Source organism: Rhinopithecus roxellana, chromosome 10 (genome assembly GCF_007565055.1).
Source record: "Rhinopithecus roxellana isolate Shanxi Qingling chromosome 10, ASM756505v1, whole genome shotgun sequence".
Taxonomy (NCBI): Eukaryota; Metazoa; Chordata; class Mammalia; order Primates; family Cercopithecidae; genus Rhinopithecus; species Rhinopithecus roxellana.
Window position 1 is genome coordinate 15,809,925 of NC_044558.1, and position 21,354 is coordinate 15,831,278.

Here is a 21,354-nt window from a genome sequence, read left to right on the forward strand (position 1 = left end):
TTTGGACTGTGGACTTTTGAGTTAATGGTGAAATCAGTTAAGACTTTGGGGGACTGTTGGGAAGGCATGATTGCCTTTGAAATGTGAGGACACGAGATTTGGGAAGGGCTGGGGTGGAATGATATGGTTTGGCTATGTCCCCACCCAAATCTCACCCTGAATTGTAATAATTTCCACATGTTAAGGTTGAGGCCAGGGGGAGATTATTTAATCACGGGAGCGGTTTCCTCCCTTACTGTTGTCATGGTAGTGAATAAGTCTCAGGAGATTTGATGGTTTTATAAATGGGAGTTCCCCTACACAAGCTGTCTTTGCCTGCTGCCGTGTAAGATGTGACTTTGCTCTTTTTTCACCTTCCACCATGATTGTGAGGTCTCCCCAGCCATGTAGAACTGTGAGTCTATTAAACATCTTTTCTTTATAAATTACCCAATCTTGGGTATATCTTTATTAACAGCATGAGAACAGACCAATACCAAGTGTGAAAGTGTTGGGTGCTTGAAGGATGGAAGAGAATAGGTACAGAAAGAGAGAAATGTCAAGGACACATCTGTCACACTTGGAAATTTTACCAAGAACCTCCAAACCAGATTGCAAACTCTTGGTTTTCCATTTGCCACAATTGTATCAAGTCACTGTAATTCCAGCAATACCCTTAATAGTCCTGGTTTGACCTTTGGTTGCATGAGTAAGTTACATCTTGTACTGACTTTGTAATGTGGCTCTAACTATTCACAGACCTTGAAAAATAGAATATAGTAGTCAATGTTCAGCTAACTTAGAATAACGGTAGACATGAAAGATAAACTTAATACTCAATCTGATTATACCAAAGGAAAAAATGTCAGTTTCACTAGTAAATCTTAATACAAGGAAGTGGAAAAGCTGTATCTGTATGAGTTGCATAAAAGTAATGACACATAAAAGAGATTTGAACTTAATTTTTTCACTAATAATAAATAAAGCATGAAGAAGATAACTTAGACCATTATAAACACGTTGCTTTTTATTTTACTAAGTTCTTTACATATGCTGTCTCATTGAATAAAACAACAATCCTGCTAATTAGATGATATTATCACTCTACAGAGGAGAAGACTAAAGAGAGGTTTAAGTGGTCTGCCCATATTTACACTAGACACTGTCAGAACAAAGCCTCAAATGCAGATTTTCTAACACCAGGTCCAGTCTTACTCATAATACACTAAACTGCACACCAACCAAGTTTTCTTGAGGTCCATGAATCCATACTGGGTATATACTCAGAGGAAAATAAATTGTTCTACCAAAAAGACACCTGCACTTGTATGTTTACCACAACACCAATCATGATAGCAAAGGCATGGAATCAACCGAGGTGCCCATCAGTGGTGGACTGGATAAAGAAAATGTGGTACATACATACCATGGAATACTACACAGCCATTAAAAAGAATGAAATCACATCCTTTGCAGCAACATGGATGCAGCTGGAGGCCATTAGCCTAATCAAATTAATGCAGAAACAAAAACAAATACTACATGTCCTCATAAGTTGGAACTCAACATTGTGTACAGATGGACACAAAGATGGAAACAATAGACACTGACGTAAAAAGTAGAGGTTCCTCTTCAAAGACTTTCTTCTCCATCTAATTAGGAATTAATAGTAACTTCCCTTAGAAGCAAAATTTATTCAAAGACCTGTGCTAACATTCTTAAATATCTTCTAGCTGTAATAAAGGAATCAATGTACTTTATGTTCTTAGCTCCCACAATTTAGCCTAAATATTTGCCCTGGCATGCTTATACTGGTCCAAGCAAGCATTAGGTCGTAGCCTGTTCCTCTTCCTTATTTGAAGGTGTTTTTACCTTTCTCAGCAATCCACAAGTTACTTTCCTCTTCCTTTGTTCTACCTCTGCCTTTGCCTCTTTTAAAAAGTTCTAAGTTGCTAGCCAATCGGGACAAATACAGAACGTGAGGTCCCGTTCCAGCCAATGGAAACCAGACACAGCAGTAGGGTGGATGCATCAGGTTATAAATGACCCTGTCTCCTTTGTTCTGTGCACTCTCATGACAAAACTGCTAGCGAGTGTACTCTTTCTGCAGAAAGTGAAAATGGCCTTGCTGAAAAAATTAAATTTATGTTCAAGTACTATTTCTTTACGGCACTGGGGAACAAGTATTTCTAACACTGGGGATTCATGCGAAGGGAGGGAGTGTGGCAAGGGTTGAAAAACTGAAAAATTACCTATTGGGTACTATGTTTGCTACTTGGGTGATTGGGTCATCAGAAGCCTGAACCTCTGCATTATGCAAATACTCATGTAACAAACCTGCATGTGTATCCCTTGAATCTTAAATATATATATATATATATAAATCTAGGGTTACACTGGAGAATAAGCCTTGGGAATAAGCTGTAAGAAATAAAACTTGACTCTTCTAATAGCCCAGGATACTCAAACAGGACTAAAGTGGCCCCAGTCCATAGCAGTATGTGACCCAAAAGACAAGCAAATGCTAATTATCTCTGGAGGCAGCATGCTCAATTTAGTTTCTCAGACTCCCACAGATGACCTTCAACCACATATAAGTTCAGAATAAAACAGCCAAACTGGAAGACACAAGTCTTAATATGTGTCAGCAGAGAAACAAAACATTCGCTGTAAACCACTGTTAAGTCATATTGGATTTATCTGTTAATTTTGACTGCAAAATATTTCACCATAATTTATTCATCCACTCTCTTGTCAATGGGCATTTGGTTTCTTTGTTGTTGCTATTGTGAGCAGTTCTACTAAGAACTTTAATGATGTCTCCTGGGGCATTCATGCTATCATTTCCTTAGGTAAATATCCAGAAGTGGAATTGCTGCTTGAGCATATAATGTGAATCTATCTTAAACTTCACAAGATAATGCAAACCCTTAGTTTCAAAAATAGTTGAAACAATTTATACTCCTACCAGCAATATAAGAGATTCTGTGTAACATTTGTTAATTGTTGTCAATCTACTGAGTCCAAAGTTGTATTTCATTGTGGTCTTTGAGAGAGTCTTGAGTGCAGTGGCTGATTTCTGCTCACTGCAACCTCTCTCTCCAGGGTTCAAGTGATTCTAATGCCTCAGCCCCTGAGTAACAGGGATTACAGGTGTGCACCTCCATGCCCAGCTAACTTTTTGTATTTTTAGTAGAGACAGGGTTTCACTACGTTGCCCAGGCAGGTCTCGAACTCCTGTCCAAGTTATTTGCCAACTTCGGCCTCCCAAAGTGCTGGGATTACAGGCATGAGCCACCATGCCCAGCCTCAGTGTGGTCTTGATTTGTAGTTTCTTGATGACTAATCAAGCTGAACATCTCTTCTTATGTTTTTTTTTTTTTTTTTTTTTTTTTTTTTTTTTTTTTTTTTTTTTTTTTGAGACGGAGTCTTGCTCTGCTGCCCAGGCTGGAGTACAGTGGCCGGCTCTCAGCTCACTGCAAGCTCCGCCTCCCGGGTTCACGCCATTCTCCTGTCTCAGCCTCCCGAGTAGCTGGGACTACAGGCGCCCGCCTCGTCGCCCGGCTAGTTTTTTGTATTTTTTAGTAGAGACGGGGTTTCACCGTATTAGCCAGGATGGTCTCGATCTCCTGACCTCATGATCCGCCCGTCTCGGCCTCCCAAAGTGCTGGGATTACAGGCTTGAGCCACCGCGCCCGGCCTTTCTTATGCTTATTGGCCATGTTTTTCCAGTCTTTTGCCCATTTTTCAATGGGCTTGTTTGAACTTGGTTTCAATTTTTATTCAACTAGTTGCCTAGTTCATTGCATTATTCTTGGGCAAAGGACAAGTTAAATATTCAACATTAGATTCTCTAAATACACCCTGCCTGGAAAATACTCTGGCATTTGTTTATGCTGTTTGTTCCCCAAATTTGGTGTGGCCTTCTTCAGTGGGTCATTAGCTCAGAACAGATGGCACCTGTGCTCTTTGAAGATGCCCATACACTTGGCTGACAAAATTTGTCCTTCTGTATACCAATAGCATTTGATTTATACCACTCTATTAGAGCAAAGCACATGTGTACAACTACATGTCTTTCCCCTTTCTCTCCTAGAAAAATAGGAGCTTCTTGATGGCAGTAACTTGCTCATTTTATCTCTGAATATTCAAAATATGCTTGGAAAAGAGGCATGAAATAAATGTTCAAAATTTAAAAGGGATGACTTTGCTACAGGATCAAATTTCAATGCATTCCATTCACTTTAAACATTTTATTATTCTTATTTTATGGAGAGATGGGGTCTCACTATGTTGGCCATGCTTGTCTCAAACTCCTGGCCTCCAGCAATCCTACTGCCTCAGCCTTCCCAAAGTGCTGGGATTACAGCCACTCCCACCCTGACCCCCTCATTCACATTTTAAGTGAGGCATTACAGAGAAGTTTTTTTTTTTTTTTTTTTTTGAGACGGAGTCTCGCTCTGTGGCCCAGGCTGGAGTGCAGTGGCCGGATCTCAGCTCACTGCAAGCTCCGCCTCCCAGGTTTACGCCATTCTCCAGCCTCAGCCTCCAGAGTAGCTGGGACTACAGGCGCCCGCCACCTCGCCCGGCTAGTTTTTTTGTATTTTTTTAGTAGAGACGGGGTTTCACCGTGTTAGCCAGGATGGTCTTGATCTCCTGACCTCGTGATCCACCCGTCTCGGCCTCCCAAAGTGCTGGGATTACAGGCTTGAGCCACCGCGCCCGGCCCTACAGAGAAGTTTTAAATCAAGTTCTTTAACATTTTTAGTAAGCAATTTTATTACTAATAGTAAACTTCAGAAAATCTTGGTCATTTTCAGTTTGAGATATTCTGTTCCAGTTATTGAACCATGTGACCCAGTTTTGGTTTGGAAGATATGGTTATTGTCAGGACTGGGTACTTACTATACCACAGAACCCATAGTCACAGACAAAAATAAATATTTCTTGGGTTTAGATAATTATATTTTATAAAGAACAGAACACACACACACACAAATAACTATGCTACAAGGGAAAATATAAGTTCTACTTAATCAAAGAATTGAGACCACTACAAAAATTTAAAAATAAAACCCAAAAAACCAAAACCCAAAACCATAAAATATTTAAACAGTTCTATATAAATTAAATACTTAAGGAAGAGTTTTAATTGTCATACAAATATCTACAGTATTTCTATCCTCCATCGGGGCCCTAACCTTCATCCTTAATTTATGTGAAACCCAAAATCACACATTTGGTCATGCAACAAATATTAAGGGTACGGAAGTATGCCAGACTCTATTTCTTTTAAGTAACTCAATTTTTCACTTGCATTAAAGAACACTGAGCTTCTGCGAGTGTCTCACTGTCCTAGAAATTAAACTAACACCAGTATTGTGTACTCACTTTAAGTCTTTATGGAGTAGGAGAAAGTACTTAGAAGTGATGTGTCAGCAGAAAGGAACCCGGGAGCCTACCTGGTAGAAGAGGCGGCAATGTCAAGATCTAGCGGTGCAGAATCCTTCGCCAGCTGGGTTCGAGTCTTGGCTCCAGTTCTTTAATCCCTGGGGCTGGGAAACTCCCTTAGAGTGACTTCAGTCCACCACACCACGGAAGCTAAATGACTTCTCCATGTTTAGAAAAGCTAGAGCGAGAACAAGCGTGGTGGCTCACGCCTGTAATCCCAGCACTTTGGGAGGCGGGGGCGGGTGGTTCGCTTGAGGCCAGCAGTTCAAGACCAGCCTGGCCAACATGGTGAAACCCCGTCTCTACTAAAAAAATACAAAAACTAGCCGGGCGTGGTGGCGCAGGACTGTAATCCCAGCTACTAGGGAGGGTGAGGCAGGTGAATCGCTTGAACCCGCGAGGCGGAGGCTGCAGTGAGCCGAGATCATGCCACTGCACTCCAGCCTGGGTGGCAGAGCGAGACTTGGTCTTGAAAGGAAAAAACAAAAGCTAGAGAAGGGGCAGATTGGTTAACGCGGCATGGATCACACCGCATCCTGGGGTGCTAAAGCTAATGAGAAGTTAGGAAGGACAGAGCTAGTAGAGCGAGGCTGTTACGCGGAGCTTTACCGGAGGCCGGGACAGCCCCTACGGCCTGCACGCAGGCTGATCACTAGGTCTTCAGCCTCTACCCTTGCCTACTGGAAAGTGTGCTTAACTGGTCGCCCCTGCGCCCCACCTTTCTCCAGTACCCTCACTACACCCCGGGAGTACTGGGTAGGACCACGCGGCTTGCTAATCCCACAGCTGTCTCTCTTACTTTCTCACTGAACTGACTAGAACCTAACCCGCCCCCCGTTTCCCTTCTAGACCCCCAGGCTGCTCTGAACAGGGCCTTTACTCGGAAGCCAGAGATTATCTTTCGGCTGCGACAGGGTCATTTTTGATGGGAATGACACTGGCCGGAGCGGAGGACTCCCGGCAACTTGGCGACCCGCAGGTGGAGATCTGGCTTTCCATGCCGGCATGACCCCTACTGCCTGCCTGCCAACTCCAGGCCCGCCGCCAGGTGGCCGAGCAGGACGCCACCCGCTTGGCGTAGGCAACTTTACGCTGCTGGCTACCGGAAGGGCAGGGTGCCCCGAGTTTCGCCCGGCCGCCTTACTCTCAGCATCTGAGCTTGGTCACCTCTCACTCAGAACGTCAGCAATGAATTAAAATAGTACCCAGCAAAACTACAACGCACCACACTAGGGCTGCATTCGGCGCTTTCAGGTTTGCAGGTAGCGGCGTCCTCCCATTTCCTGCGATCTAGCAGGCCCTGCATACGCACGAACCGCCCTCTGACGCTTGACGCTCACCCCTAAAGGTCGGCGGGAAGTCACCTAAGCCCTGATTTACATGGAAGCCATCCGTAACGTGCTTAAGGGCCAACGACTCGGCCGCTTAGACGCCCATGACCAGTTCTAACACTGGGGCTTTGTAGAAACTCTATTCTAAACAAAATCCCAGTCTGGATTTTAGGTGCACAGAAGCGGGAGGTTACTACTGCGTTGCACGGCACCTCCCAGGGTAGTTCCTAAGCACAGGCGGAGTTCCCTCCATGAGGTCTAGTCCTCCCCGCTACAGCCAGACCTAATCCGGAGCAGATGATCGGGTCGCGAATGTCCCACTCCCGGTATCCGGAAGGCGGCAAAGGGCTGATATTTACCCGGTATCTAGTTAAGTGTTAACAGCTCTTTCTGTGACAGTTTGGGGGCCCTGAAAAGGGCCTTTTGGAGTCTGGAGAGAAGCTGTGGGGACTGCTCAGCCGCCGAAACCATAGAGGGTGCGACCCTGGCGTTTCAGCGCGTACACCACATCCATGGCCGTGACGGTCTTGCGCTTGGCGTGCTCCGTGTAAGTCACCGCGTCGCGGATCACGTTCTCCAGGAAGACTTTGAGAACTCCCCGGGTCTCCTCGTAGATGAGACCAGAGATGCGCTTGACACCCCCACGTCGGGCGAGACGGCGAATCGCGGGCTTTGTAATGCCTTGGATATTGTCCCGCAACACCTTCCGGTGGCGCTTGGCGCCTCCCTTACCCAGCCCCTTGCCGCCTTTACCGCGCCCAGACATTCTGAAGTCACAGGTAGTACCGAGCAGAAAATAGGGCAGCCCACTGTGATTGTCTGGCGCAGACCAGGGCTTATAGTCTCTCGATGCGGACCTGTTTGAAAACATGAAAAAGTGGGCGGAGCTCTAGGCCCCACCTCTAGAGACATACTATAGTTGTTAAATCCAGGAAGCAGTCAGCGAAACCAGCCTGATTTTTTTGTTGTTTGCTCTTTTGGGAAAACTTTTTCTGATATTTGGAGAAAGGTTCATGGTGATACATTTTAAAGTTAAAACAGTATGAGCTAATAGAATTTATATTGCCTTTTTTCAGCCCTTAAATAAAAGTAGGCCAGATCCTACGCACGTTCCTTGTTCTGTCTCTCCCTCCCTCCCTCCTTCTAATCATGTTTTTCCAAACGGAATTCCTGACTTACTGTGAAACTCAATAAAAACCTGAAAAGCTTTACACCTGAGATTGCAAAGCAATTACTTAAAAATTTTCACATGTGGGTCTTTTAAAGACCTAGTAGGGGGAGAGGACTTTTTTTTTCTCTTTTGAGGCCCTGCAGAGAATTAAGATACTTTCAACTGAAAAAAAAAAAAGCCCAGCTTCCCGGCCCCCACCTACACTCTACTCCCACCTCCCCCAACCCCCGCCATTCCCCTTTCAGCTGCTTGTGCGCAATTTGCAGGTTTTCCTGCCCTGCAAGAGCCTGTGTGCTTTTCAACCAAGTAACTTCCTATGGTTATTTAGTTGAAATATTGTAAATGTCTTATGTCATTCAAATCTCAGGTTCTCATCTCACATTTTCCACTATGTGTGTGTATATATATATATATATATATGTGTGTGTATATATATATATGTGTGTATATATATATGTGTGTATATATATATATATGTGTGTATATATATATGTATATATATATATGTGTGTATATATATATATATATATAAATGGCAAAATAGATTGACTTACTTATACTCACTTTCTAAGAAATCAAGGCTAGAATATTTTCAAATTAGAAATCTCTTGCTTATTAGAATAAAAGAAAAAAATCGTGTTCAAAATAGTAATAGTTTCAAAACCTCTTGAAAATTCCATCCATGATACAGGCGAAAATTTTTTTTTTGTTGTTGTTGTTTTTGTTTTTTTTGGAGACAGAGTTTCGCTCTGTCGCCCAGGCTGGAGTGCAGTGGCCCGATCTCAGCTCACTGCAAGCTCCGCCTCCTGGGTTTACACCATTCTCCTGCCTCAGCCTCCCGAGTAGCTGGGACTACAGGCGCCCGCCACCTCGCCCGGCTAGTTTTTTGTATTTTTTAGTAGAGACGGGGTTTCACCGGGTTAGCCAGGATGGTCTCGATCTCCTGACCTCGTGATCCGCCTGTCTGGGCCTCCCAAAGTGCTGGGATTACAGGCTTGAGCCACCGCGTCCGGCCCCAGGCGAAAATTTAAGCTAGTTTACAGAACTAATTCCAGGAACATCTCGTTAAAAACTGTATCAGAAATTTGTATGTCCATTTATTTGGTATATCTAAGAGTTATTGGATGCTTACTAACGTATTTAATTTTCAAAACACTTTGATACAGATACAGGAGTCAAGTAACTTATCCAAGATCACTGCTTAGTGGTGAAGCCAGGATTTAGGCTGAGGCAGTCTGGCTCCAGAAAGACTGCCTTTATAAAGCATGACAATAGCTCTGAAGACATTTGTTGAGTCCCCAGTATGGGTTAATCATGGTTCTAGGCAGTAATGACATATACATAAACACTTGAAAATGTTATTTCAATGAAGTCAAATCTTTATTCGGATAGTGAGAAGGTAAATTTGTTTTACTTTAAATGAATCCACATAAAATGTTTATTTTAAAAAGCAAATGTTCAACATTACAGCACGTATCGATGTTAACTGTGTTACTGAAAATGTTCAGGTAAAAATGAATTGACCTCGATGAATTAGTAGAAAGTAATTTCTAATTAAAATAAAACAAAATACTTTAAACAAAACACTTTTTTTGTTTCAAAAAGCGTGGGTCCACAATTCAGGTATGTAAGAATAAACTGCCATTCTGACTTTAGTCTCTGGGCTCATTTACAGAGACCCGGGGGACCTCCACGTTCTCGTAGAGGACCCGATCCGCTGATCTGCGGCGCCCTTGCTTGCGCGGAGCAAGCCAAGGCCAAGACTTAGGCCTCTCCAATAAAACCTAGTGGCTCTTTGCAGGCCCATAGCCTCAAAGACAAAAGATATTTTGGCTAGGCGAGCTTGTTCCTCCTGTCAGGGCAGGAAGCATTCACGTCTGGCCATCACTAGCTTCAGACTTAGAAGTGAAGGATTGGCTGGCTGTGAGCCGCAGGACCCAGCAGGGAGACCAGTGTGGTCTCTACACTGTTGGATAGCTGCAGGCAAGGCTCTTCTATAAGAAACAGCCCACAGACCCTGTCCTGGGCAGGCGGAATTCCGCAGAGACGCTGTTGTTTTGCCTAAGCAGCACGGGCTGCCGAGACAGAAACCTACCTGACTAGTATGGTGTATTATATGAGAACATCCACTTAGCATAGCAACGTCTACGGATAACCCCTGTAGCTCTTCTGGATTGCTTTCTGTTTCCAACCATGTTTTCTTATTTCCTACTAGTTTATTTGCTTGGGAGCGAGCGTGGTCGTGGAAAACCCGTAACTGCTAAATTCATCTGGGTCCCCAAATGCGGAGCGGGCTGGCCTCGGTATTTATGTGAGCGGCTATATAAACGAGGATTCGGAGCTTGCTCTATTGATTGGACAGAGCTGGAGGAGGCGTTCTCTCTTCCAGAGCGCTAGTTGGGAGCGGAGCCTGCCTGTCATTGGTCACCAGAGCCAATGGGAAGGGGCTGCCGCGCGGCCGCAAAGAGTTTGTAGAGGCAGTTCGGGGGCTGTACGTTGCATTCCGGTACCGGACCCCGAGAGCGGTTTGTCTCCGTCTCTGGAGTTGTAGGCGAGAGGTGATCATGTCCGGTCGCGGAAAACAGGGCGGCAAAGTACGAGCAAAGGCCAAATCCCGCTCCTCCCGCGCGGGCCTGCAGTTCCCGGTGGGCCGAGTGCACAGACTGCTGCGCAAAGGGAACTACGCGGAGCGAGTGGGCGCCGGGGCGCCTGTGTATCTGGCAGCGGTGCTGGAGTACCTGACGGCGGAGATCCTGGAGCTGGCTGGCAACGCCGCGCGTGACAACAAGAAGACCAGGATAATTCCCCGCCACCTGCAGCTCGCCATCCGCAACGACGAGGAGTTAAACAAGCTGCTGGGCAAAGTGACCATCGCTCAGGGCGGCGTCCTGCCCAACATCCAGGCCGTGCTGCTGCCCAAGAAGACGGAGAGTCAGAAGGCGAAGAGCAAGTGACCCTGACGCCACCCTCAGGGACCTGACTCCCCCCGCAGGGGCCCTTTTCATGGTCGTCCCGCAATGCTTTTGAATGTGCTGGATGTCATGGAGGGCCGGTGACATCTAGCGGGGAGGTGGGCGGCGAGGGGCCCGGCGGGAGCCAATAAAGTTGGTGAAAATCGTTTGGTCGAGAGAGCTGTATAGTCGTGGGGACCTGCCGGATGGCCCCAGGGGAGGGGGACGATTGGGAAACCTCTGGAGCAGGTACTGGTGGGTGGGCTTGAGCCACTCTGGACTGCTTTAGTCCGCAGGTCACCCTCGAGGCGTTAAGGGAGGGTGGCTTGGAGGTGGGCAGGGTGGGAGCGCACCTCGCTCTCAGTAGGGCAAAGGGGAGGCAGAGTCGGTGCGGCGAGGCCTCTTCCGGAATTATTTTTACTTCCCCTTCCCAGAGGCTTCGCTCTCCTTCCAGTTTGTGGGCACTCAGGACCAAGTTCTGGGAAGAGACCGTCGGATCGAGCTGGGCTCGAGGCAGGAAGTGTCTCCGGCCATATTTTTCAAAAAGTGGAGTAACTTTCCATCTTGGAAGGGTAGTTCTGATGGCAGGATATTAACTTAAGAGATTCTTCTTAGCCTAGTAGCTGCTGTGCTTTCATGCTTTGGATATCAGATATCTTTATATAGCACCTTATGTTCATATTTTTTTAAATGAAGGAAACGTTCAATTTGAGTCATGAGGTTGGAAATTCGTTCCCCGGACAGTCATATTGCATAACATTGCAGCGCCTTTAGTCGTGAGTTACATATGCTTTAGCTTTTAAAGTGATGTTTTCAGGTTTCTAGCTTCATAATGATCCTGTCTTCATATTATATTCTCTTTGAGACTCAGTTTGACTTTGCTTTAAAACAAAGCAAAAACCTCTTGCTTTTAGGGGTTCTTAACCCAACAAATAACCTGTTTGAAATCTCTTATATTCTCCCACTAGCCTGAAGCAATGACCTTATTCCAGTAATGTCTTTGGGAGTTGCATTGCCTAATGGCACGATATTGCTTTAATAAACATGTGAGGAAAGATAGGGCCAAATACTTAAGTGCAGGGAGAAACACATTTCAGACCAGGAATCCACATTAAAGAGTTAACACTAGTAATCATCTTCTGCCCTTAGTTGACACTCCCATTTATTTCATCCTTCTCAGCAAATTTCATCCTGGCCCACAGACCCCACAAAAAAGATCCCAGTACAGATTTCACATCTTTGGACTCTTTCCTGTGAGTCGGAATTTAAGTCTTCCCCCCAAAAATATATATATATAAAATAATATATATTATAATATATATCATTATATATTATATAATATATATCATCTATTATATAGTACATATTATATAATATATATTAATTATATATTATATATATATATATATATATATTATGTCTTCATCCTTAGTAGCAGCTGGCCCATTTTCCCACTTGGACTTTATTTTGTCCCCAGTATTTATTGAACAGCTGTCTATGCTAGGCTCTGTACAAAGTGATAGGAGTAGAGCTGTGAATGAGGCCAACCAGATTTCCATTCTCTTGGAGCTCATTTTATTTTTATTGGTTCCTGAAGACGGGACAAGGAACAAATACATACGTTAATATGAGAGATCAGCTTCTGTTAGTACTTGTACCTCTCTGCTGTGTGTGGATGAATGATGGAATTACTTCTCCCATGTTGCCACTTTTGAGGGGTACAAAGGTCAGGACGTACACACCTCTGTTAGCAGGCAAATTATTGGGCAGGTTCCAGATGTCCTGCTATTCACTCCCTGTGGTTTTGTCATATGTAAAAGTCATAGCACCTGTTTTAAGGATTGCGCTTGTTCATTGACTGTGTGCTACATTAGACAACAAATGGAAAAATGTACGATGTTCTATGGGGGTATGGGTTTATCCTTATAGGTTCAATTATGGGTAAACATTAATAGGACTTTAAAAAAATGCCTAATTGTTAGAATTAATACTTGCAGTTACCACTTGGGGTCAATGGAACAAAATGCAAATATGGTTTTGACATTTGAGTCTAATTTCTTAAAGAGATGAGGCATCTGAGGGATTGTTGCCAAAATGATGAAGAAATAAGGACAAGGGACATCAAGACATAAGAAAAAGCACCTTTGCCTTTCCCTGGGAAGATTCACAGGAGTCTGTCCAGCTCTTGTTACATGATGAGCAACATAGACAAGATAAAGGCATGGTAACTGCCCTGTCTCTACCTGCCTCTCCCACCACTACCCTAAGGATTCTTAGCATCCCCTCAAATACTTTGCCTGCCTCAAAATTCAATCGTCTCCTCACCATTTTTGTTTTTGAGAGTTTTTTTAAAACCTGAATTGTTTAGTGGCAGTTTAAAATGCATACTCCTACAAAATCAGCTCAGTCCATGATCCACGATGGACAAACAGTAGTTCTTGCTGATGTGTGATTGTTAATTTAAAAGGCCAATATTTCTTTAAGCATAAGACCATATGGTAAAAGACCTAAGACAAAATCTGGTGGGAATTGAATTCCAGTTTTTAATAGGGTTATAATCCATAGTTTTATTTACACACACACATACTGTTTCCTGCAGCGATAAGCCGTTCAGTGTGGCTGTGGCTTGGCTAGGATTTGTTTGATCTTTGTTTTTCCTGCGGGGCCAGTCTTGTCTTTGTGTCCCTGAGGACTGGTCTGTTTAGTTGTGCCTGCCTGGAATCAAAAGGTTTAGTCAGGCTCCATAATTGGTGATGACTGGCATACTACATGCAAACTTCACAATGCCCCTTCCAGTGGTTGAAAGGTCGCATACCATGCTGTGTAAGAACTTAAGCTCTCTGCAATGAGACTTAAATTCAGATTCACTCTACTCATTAGTTATCTGATTTTTGGAAACTTAATCTCTTTAAACCTGTTTCATCTCTAAAATGGGCATAATAGTTTACCTCAGAGAGTTTGGGGAGGATTCAATGAATTAATGTGAGTGAGGACACTAAGATTCCCATATAGAAATAGGCTCAATGAATAGTAGCTGTTCTTATTTCTATGTAAAGTGAGTAGCGGTAGTTGATGGGAGCTGTTGAAACAGGTAAACATACAGCATTCTAGCAATCCTATGACTTTTGTGATAGCAACCATAAAAACAATTTTAGTGACTGTTTTATTAAAGCACATCCACAATTCAATGTATAACAAAAAAGAAAGTAATAAATGATTAAAACTTGTGAACCTGAATTTGCATTTTTTTTGTGTGTTTGTTTTTTGTTTTTGCCCCTGAAGACAACCTAGTTTAGAATTTATGGCTTGTTAAGTCCACCCACACACATTAAAAATGGACCCCGTTTGTTCAATAATTTATTGAGCAATATTATGTGTTTACACCTGTGATTAGTAACCAGCTGCCAAGAAACTTACTATCATGGTACACACACTCAAAAGAAAGATAATAACAGAGTACATGTAGAGGGAAGGAGATGCTCAGGGTGTTAACAGGAACAGGGAATATGGGTACCTGTGTCACTCAGCCAGGTGGGCACACTGGCTGGTGGGAGGTGTAAGCTGGGCTGAGAGGCAGCATGCACGAAGACATGGGGGTCAAAGGTAACTCCTGCAACTGGATTTGGATCTGAAACTAGGGGAAAAAAGTCTGGATTGGAGATAAGAATTTGGGAGTCATGACTAAAAATAGCCAGAGTAGATCAAATCATCCAGAAAGAACATATACATGTATAGAATGTAGACTGATATCAGAAATTACCACAAGGAACAGAAGATCTGTGAGATTTAATCAATTGGCAGAGGAAGAGGCATCACTAAAGAGAGAAACGGATGCGGCCGGAAGGACACGAGGAGAGAAAGTGTCAATAGAGATTTTTCCACAATTGGATCGTTTTGCTTCTTCATACTCCCTGCTTGCTTATACTTAAAGAAATGGTCTTTAAAAGTTATTTCTTTTTTCCACACATAGGAAATGGTGACAAGCTGGCTCATGTTACTAATGGAATTGGAATCAAAATGCATTTTTACCCTTTACATTTTTAAACTGCGCATATGGAAATTCAAGGTATACACGGTGACAGCAAAAACATTTTTCTAAAAAAAAAACCTAGAAGAATATTGGCAAAGATCCCTTAAAGATATCCTTTATCATCATTCTTTTTAGTTGAATATGATTTTTTACATATAAATTTTTAAGAAGTTTTAAAAAGAGGTAACTTATTCATAAAGCCAATGTAGGCATTTTAGAATGATTAAAACATGAGAAATTGGGCTCTGACGAGGCAACTTTTAAAAAAATCAATAAATGTTTAGCTTTCCGAGAGAGAAATGGAGAGTAAGAGGAACAGAGAAGAAGCAGAGGAAGAAATAATGAAACTGGTTTCAGGCAGATATGAAATTATCACTGTAAAGCTTTATTTTGTTTTCTCCACAAGTGGAGGAAGGAAAGCTGACGTGTTGAAAATTGGATTTTAACATATACATACTTGAAGGAGAATGGTGACTTGTTTGGGCAATAACTTGGATCCATGATTTTTTTTTTTTTTTTTTTTTTTTTGAGACAGGATCTCCCCCAGTTGCCCAGGTTGGAGTGCAGTGTTGTGATCACAGCTCACTGCAGCCTCCACCTCTAGGCTCAAGCCATCCTCCTACCTCAGCCTCCCGAGTAGTTGGGACTACAGTTGTGTGCCATCACACCTGGGTAATTTTTTTATTAATAATTTTTGTAGAGATGGAGTTTCACCATGTTGCCCAGGCTGTCTCTAACTCCTGGGCTCAACTGATCTTTCCACCTCTGCCTCCCAAAGTGTTGGGATTATAGGCATGAGTTACCACACTCATAGACCCTTGATAATTTTATCGAGCCATGAAATAAAAAAGCCAGCATTGCTTAACCCCAAAGTATGGAATCATAGGAGAGACGAACCCTATATTCAACAAAATTATCTTTCTTTTAGACAAACAAGCAATCTGCACATGAGAGTTTGCTTTCTGTTTCAAAGCACTTCTCAAATGAACTGTCTTTTTCATGTCAAAAGCCCAAGTGATCACTACAATTCCAAAATATCCCTAATGAAATTGTTGTATTAGAGACGGAAGTGTACAGATTAGCTTTGTAGTAAGACATCGTGAAGAAAATGTGTGTTTGGCCTGAAAGAAGTGCAGTTTTAAATTGTGAAGACTAGGAGAAATGCAGTCGTATGTAAAGATGTGTAACCTCTAACCCCCAGAGTTTGGCCATGGGCCAGCTATTAGTCTAGGCAGACAAAACAAAATAGTCCAGGTCTCAGGGGCACATAGACAAGACTGAGGAAGACGTCTTAATCAGACCCGGAAATGGTAACCCCAAGCAAAATTTATCCTAAGATCTCTGGTCTGGAGACCTTCTGAACTCATTAGCACCTGGAAGTCACTTGCAAACAGATTTATCAGAACTATGTTTATAACTTTCCCTGTGGACAACACTAAATATTAAGCAAGCAGTAGAAGCAAGGAATAGAAGACTAAACATGGTTTGCTGAAAGAATATAAATCTGATTAGATAATTTAAAAAATTCCAAGAGATCATCTTCCTAGGGAAACACATAAAGTCGACACTGAAGTGCTTTAACAAAATACAGGAACTCAGTTCAGTGTGAACTTATTTCCCAGCCATGAGCAAGTGGCACCTCACACAGATCAAGTCACAAGAGGTCTCAGATGTGCACACTGCGTTGAGAGTCCTGGTGCAAGCAATGAGAGCTTTGGCTAAACCTGTAGTTTTGTCTATGCCCTCTAGCCGAAGACCATCAGGAACATATTTGTAGTTGAACAAGTTGGGATTATTCCTCTTTGCAGCAAGGGGGAACAACATTCCATGGGGAAATGTGGGGTGTCTCAGTAAGAGGCTGTTAGGGCGTATTATAGGATTTGGGTTTGTGTTAGTTGATTTGGGGGCTTTGCTCAGAATTGCATGCCGTCAGGAAGTAGGGTGCAAGGAATGTTGTAAAGTGCAGAATGAAGTGAAACTAAAGTTGTAATTGGTAAATATGCTAATGCATATTAGCCAGGATAGGGGTTTTTTGTTCATTTTTGTTGTTTGGACAATGTTCGTGTTTTTCTTTCTGTTCAGACATGATTACAGAAAGGTCTTGTTTTTTATTTGATCTTTTTACAGCCACTCAGTGGCCTTGTCTCGTGTTAGTGTTCTGTGAATTGTGCATGTTCAACAGATCAGGCCAACTCCTGGCAACAGCACAGCCTAGCTGATAGTCCAGGTCAGTTGCTGTCTGTCATTGACTGCTTTTCCCTTGCTCATTAGCTAAAAAAATGTGACACACGAAAGAATAGTTGCTCAGCGGTGGAAGTAGACAAATACATCTCAAGGCAAATGTTGGCAGTGTCCAAGCGTCATGCAAAAGAGGGAGCTACTGTCTTCAAGTAGTTCAGTCACACATTTATACATTTCAAGCATCCATATCTGCTAACAAAATCCTCGTTTTCATGTTCATCAAGTAACTTTCTATCTTGAATTTATCTTTTTGTCCATGTCTTCACACAGGATAAGAATGTCCTTGTTTCTTGAACATGGTATTCCAGGTGTTCCTAATAATAAATCATGCTTTAAATTTTTTATATCTATATATGTATATTACTTATATTTATTTAAACATATATATTAGGTAAATACCATGACCTCACTTTCCTGCCTTCTTCCAGTATCCTGTTTCCCATTGCCCAACCCAAATGGAAGACAAAAGACAAGAAAGCCCATTGATGCCTTATCTACAGTTTAGCCTTCTGGAGGCATACAACAGGGTGGAAAAGTATAAAGACAGCATTAGGAGGGCAGACCTCTTAGTTGTCCAAATATAATACGAGCATGCATCCATTTTCAGGGTAAAGAGTGTCACTGGAACTTTTACAACATGAGAAAGGTTATTTCCTCACAAAACCCTTGATATACAGAGTGTTCTAGCAAGAGCAAACAGTCCAGATGAAATCTCTGTTGTAAAACTTCCATAAGAGTAGTCCTTAAATGAAGTCTATAAAATGTATAGCTTTACAGATTCTAGCCTGTTCTTCTGCCATTCTTTATACCACTCACCAGCCATACAAAACTATCTCTTGTCTCTTCCAGCAGAGAACAAGGGCACAGAGAACTCACACCCTCTTCTTTGCTTCAGCCTATCCACTAGAACTAGCTCAGGCTTAATCTAACTGCAAAGAAGCTCAGGAAATATAGAAGAGAAGATGAAATATTTTGGTGAGTACCATTGTCTCTGCCAGTTTCTTGGAGCATTTTTGCTTACTTGCTAGTTCTTAGCTTTGTTCTATTTAACATAGTTCTGTTGTGGAGCTTGCCAGTTAATTAAAGTTCCTTTGAGAGTTTTCAAGAAAAGTGACACACACAGTTATATTAGCTAGCACACATAAGCTAACAGAACTAGCTAGTAGCCCCTGCCAAAAAGGGCTTGAGAAATATTCCATTTGTTTTTGCCAAAGGAACCTGTGCTAAGAATTGTTTTAAAACGTTGTGATAGTAGAAGTAAAGAGCACTGAGTTTTCTTTGGATTCATGTGTGCCAGTTATGAATTTATTGGTTCTGAGCTCCAAATTAAAACTCCAAATTCGGCTCTGAGTTTTCTCAGTAGAGGGCCCTGTAGAGAAACACTGCAGTAAGAAAGGGCGTATTTCCATTTGGACACTAAGTAAGGTAGGCTACCTGCCTTCAGTGCAGGTTTCATCTTAGGAAACCAGAGTAGTGACAGAAACTGTGTAGCTCACAAAGCCCAAAATACTCACCATCTGGCCCTTTAGAGAAAGTTTGCTGATCCCTGTTCCAGTCTATCTGTGGAAACAAAAATGAAAAATACGAAGCTCCCCAAACCACAAAGCATCTATTGAAATAACTGATGTTGTTCTGCCAGATTTTTATGGAGAAAAACTAGCAGAACAACATCAGTTATTTCAAATAGATACTTTTTAAGGTTAACCCTTAAGTTTTAAAACGATCTGTCTTAAAATTATTTAGTCAAATACAAGGTTTTTTTTGTTTTTTTGTTTTTTTTTTCCATGAATACGTATTTTATAAATGAACTTTGAGGTACAAGTGTGGATTTAAAAATACCTCCTCCTTTGGTCTGGGTTATTATGCAGTAAGAACAGTCTTAGGGGGAGATGTTGAATTTGTACTTGGCCTGGGTTTTACTTCCCTTTTCAATCAAGAAAGCCATCAAACATTCTTTGAAGGTAAGGTTTTCTTTGCAACAAGTTGCTGAAGCCCTTTTTCGCTTTTACAAAGAAGTTCAGCCTTCATAAAAATAATATGGCTTTTTCATTTGTGGGTGGTATGTTTTATAAAATCAGACAGGATTTCAGAGATGTATGTTTCCCCCTCTTCCTGCCTAAACTTTGGCTGTCATCTTCCTTTTTTCTTTGCCTCACTCCCCATTTTATTGGGATCAAGATTGCTGGGTATAAACAGTAATAATGAACAGTGCAGTTCATTCTGTTCCTCCTTGGACTATAAATTTTTCTAGAGATTCTATGGTTAGAAACGCTATTCTTTCTTCACAAAATACTTTACAAAAGCCATTATTTTACATTTCTTACAGCATTTTTAGAGTGTTAATTCTGCATATATTTATCTCCTGCAAAAGTGGTGTAACTCTTACTAAAAATGGACTTATCATGGTATTTTACAATTTTAAAAAACACAGCTTATTTTTAAGCTTAATATGCCTGGAGGGGAAATACTCTGTGACTGGAATAACATGTCAAGGAAAAATGTGTTTGGGGACCCATGGTCTTCTCTTGCAGACTTCTGATTTATTTTAAAAAACATACTTTCTCTATTTGGTTGCAGCACCATTAGACCCACAGTGTATATTTAATATTTCTAAACTTACAGAGAAAATATTCAATTTTTTAAAAAAACTTTTAAAAAGTTAACATATAAAATTATAAATGTAAAATGAATGTCTTCACTGGTACATGGCATATATAGCTGATTTCCCCCCCAAATTGTTGTTAAAAAAAGATGCTTTAAAAATTTAGCATTAGTAAGTATTGTACTCAAGGTTTGAGACAGATAAAGACAATGAAGTTTATTCCCTGAATTTCCCTAAGGTCCATGAGGGTAGGGACCTTACTTGATTTAGCTCACCACTGTATTCCCAGCACCTAGCTCAGTTGTTGGACAGTAACTGTCTATAGAATAAGTAAACTTCATACTCTCATGTCCCCAAATCCTCAAGTCTGTCATTCCATCAATTACCCCATCATTCTCCACCCTCTCCCTATTGGCTATCGCCCCTCAGCAAAACGTCTGCCAATTAAAATCCCTCCGTTCACCCAGAGTATAGCCACCTGCCTTCTGTCCTCTTTCCTTCATAAACTACAAGGCTTTCTTAGAGAAAAAAGTTGGGAGACAGTTCTTTTGGCTTCACAGAAGTTCTAGTTCCGACTTTTGCCAAAAGCTCTTATTTCTAAGAATGTAAAAATGTTTTCCAGCAACTCATTAATACCTTCCTGGATCTAGGATCTGTATATGAAGGAAGTATGTGTAGCTCTGCATGGTGACAGCTTTGAGCCCCAGGAGTCCTGAAATAACGCCAGTCTTCCAAACTGGCTGAGGAACATTTTCAGATGTTAGACCTGCTGTAGTTTGAGTTAGGGATAAAACTGTTCAGTTCTATAGGGGTAGTGATTGTCCCATCTTCTTGGCCTGAAGAATTACTTGAATGCAATAAAAATGATTTTTAAAATACTTATAACCCTCCCCAGCTATACATAAGGAGGTATTTTAATAAAGAGCACAAACGAGAATATAGAAAACGATAATTGAAACAGAATTTTGGATAGCATCTGGGCTGCATGCTGATTCCATGACATGGCAGAGTATTATTGTAGTGATCCTTAAGTTAAAGGGGCAATCGCTGTCCCTAAAGTGACACTTTGCTAAGGAAATAGTAACAAGTCTATCCACGTACTTGATTTAAGATTTTTATCATTTACATTTCATAGCTGTGGTCTAACCATTTTCGTGAAAATATTATGTAAATTATGATCATAACAAGTGTATCCAGAATCAGAACTGCTAATTAATTCCCCTTTCCTGTGGATGCAGCTGATGCATTGTGTCACATCTTACCACTGATTTTCAGAAAATTATACTAGCATTATTAGGAAATGCCTTTATGATAAACTATCAGCAGCTTTCTTATATTAACATGAATCAGAAATCTCCAACTCAAGGCTGAGTTGGGAAGATCACTTGAGGTTAGGAGACCAGACTGGGCAACATAGCAAGACCTCATCTCTAAAAAATAAATGAGCTGGTTGTGGTGGCCCATATCTGTAGTTCCAACTACTTGGGAGGCTGAGGCCAGAGGATCACTTGAACCCAGGAGTTTGAGGCTGCAGTGAGCTATGATCACATCACTGCACTGCAGCCTGGGCAACAGAGGAAGCACCTGTCTCTAAGGAA

At 41.9% G+C, this 21,354-nt stretch overlaps 2 protein-coding genes across 2 annotated transcripts in view; one reads left to right on the plus strand and one right to left on the minus strand.

Moving 5' to 3' along the window:
- Positions 1-7,596, minus strand: part of LOC104666383 (histone H4) — a 47,366-nt gene extending 39,770 nt beyond the window's left edge. The window contains exons 1-2 of the mRNA XM_030939150.1: positions 6,656-7,596; positions 5,442-5,608 (exon numbers count right to left, since the gene is read on the minus strand). Of these exons, the coding sequence (XP_030795010.1) occupies positions 7,216-7,527 (312 nt within the window). The 5' untranslated portion in view covers positions 7,528-7,596 and the 3' untranslated portion in view covers positions 5,442-5,608; positions 6,656-7,215. The remainder of the gene's footprint in view (positions 1-5,441; positions 5,609-6,655) is intronic.
- Positions 7,597-10,356: 2,760 nt separating this feature from the next.
- LOC104666384 (histone H2A.J) lies at positions 10,357-14,120 on the plus strand. The gene is made up of 2 exons (XM_010368460.2): positions 10,357-10,863; positions 11,338-14,120. The coding sequence occupies exons 1-2, from the start codon at positions 10,497-10,499 to the stop codon at positions 11,436-11,438; spliced, it is 468 nt and encodes a 155-aa protein (XP_010366762.2). The 5' UTR covers positions 10,357-10,496; the 3' UTR covers positions 11,439-14,120.
- The last annotated feature ends 7,234 nt before the right edge of the window (positions 14,121-21,354 follow it).

Excerpts from the sequence above, each read along its gene's own strand:
- LOC104666384 (XM_010368460.2), top strand. The coding sequence starts at position 10,497 with ATGTCCGGTCGCGGAAAACAGGGCGGCAAAGTACGAGCAAAGGCCAAA. Across the intron at positions 10,864-11,337 it reads GCTGCCCAAGAAGACGGAGA|TTTGTGGGCACTCAGGACCA; the intron begins GTCAGAAGGCGA and ends CTCTCCTTCCAG.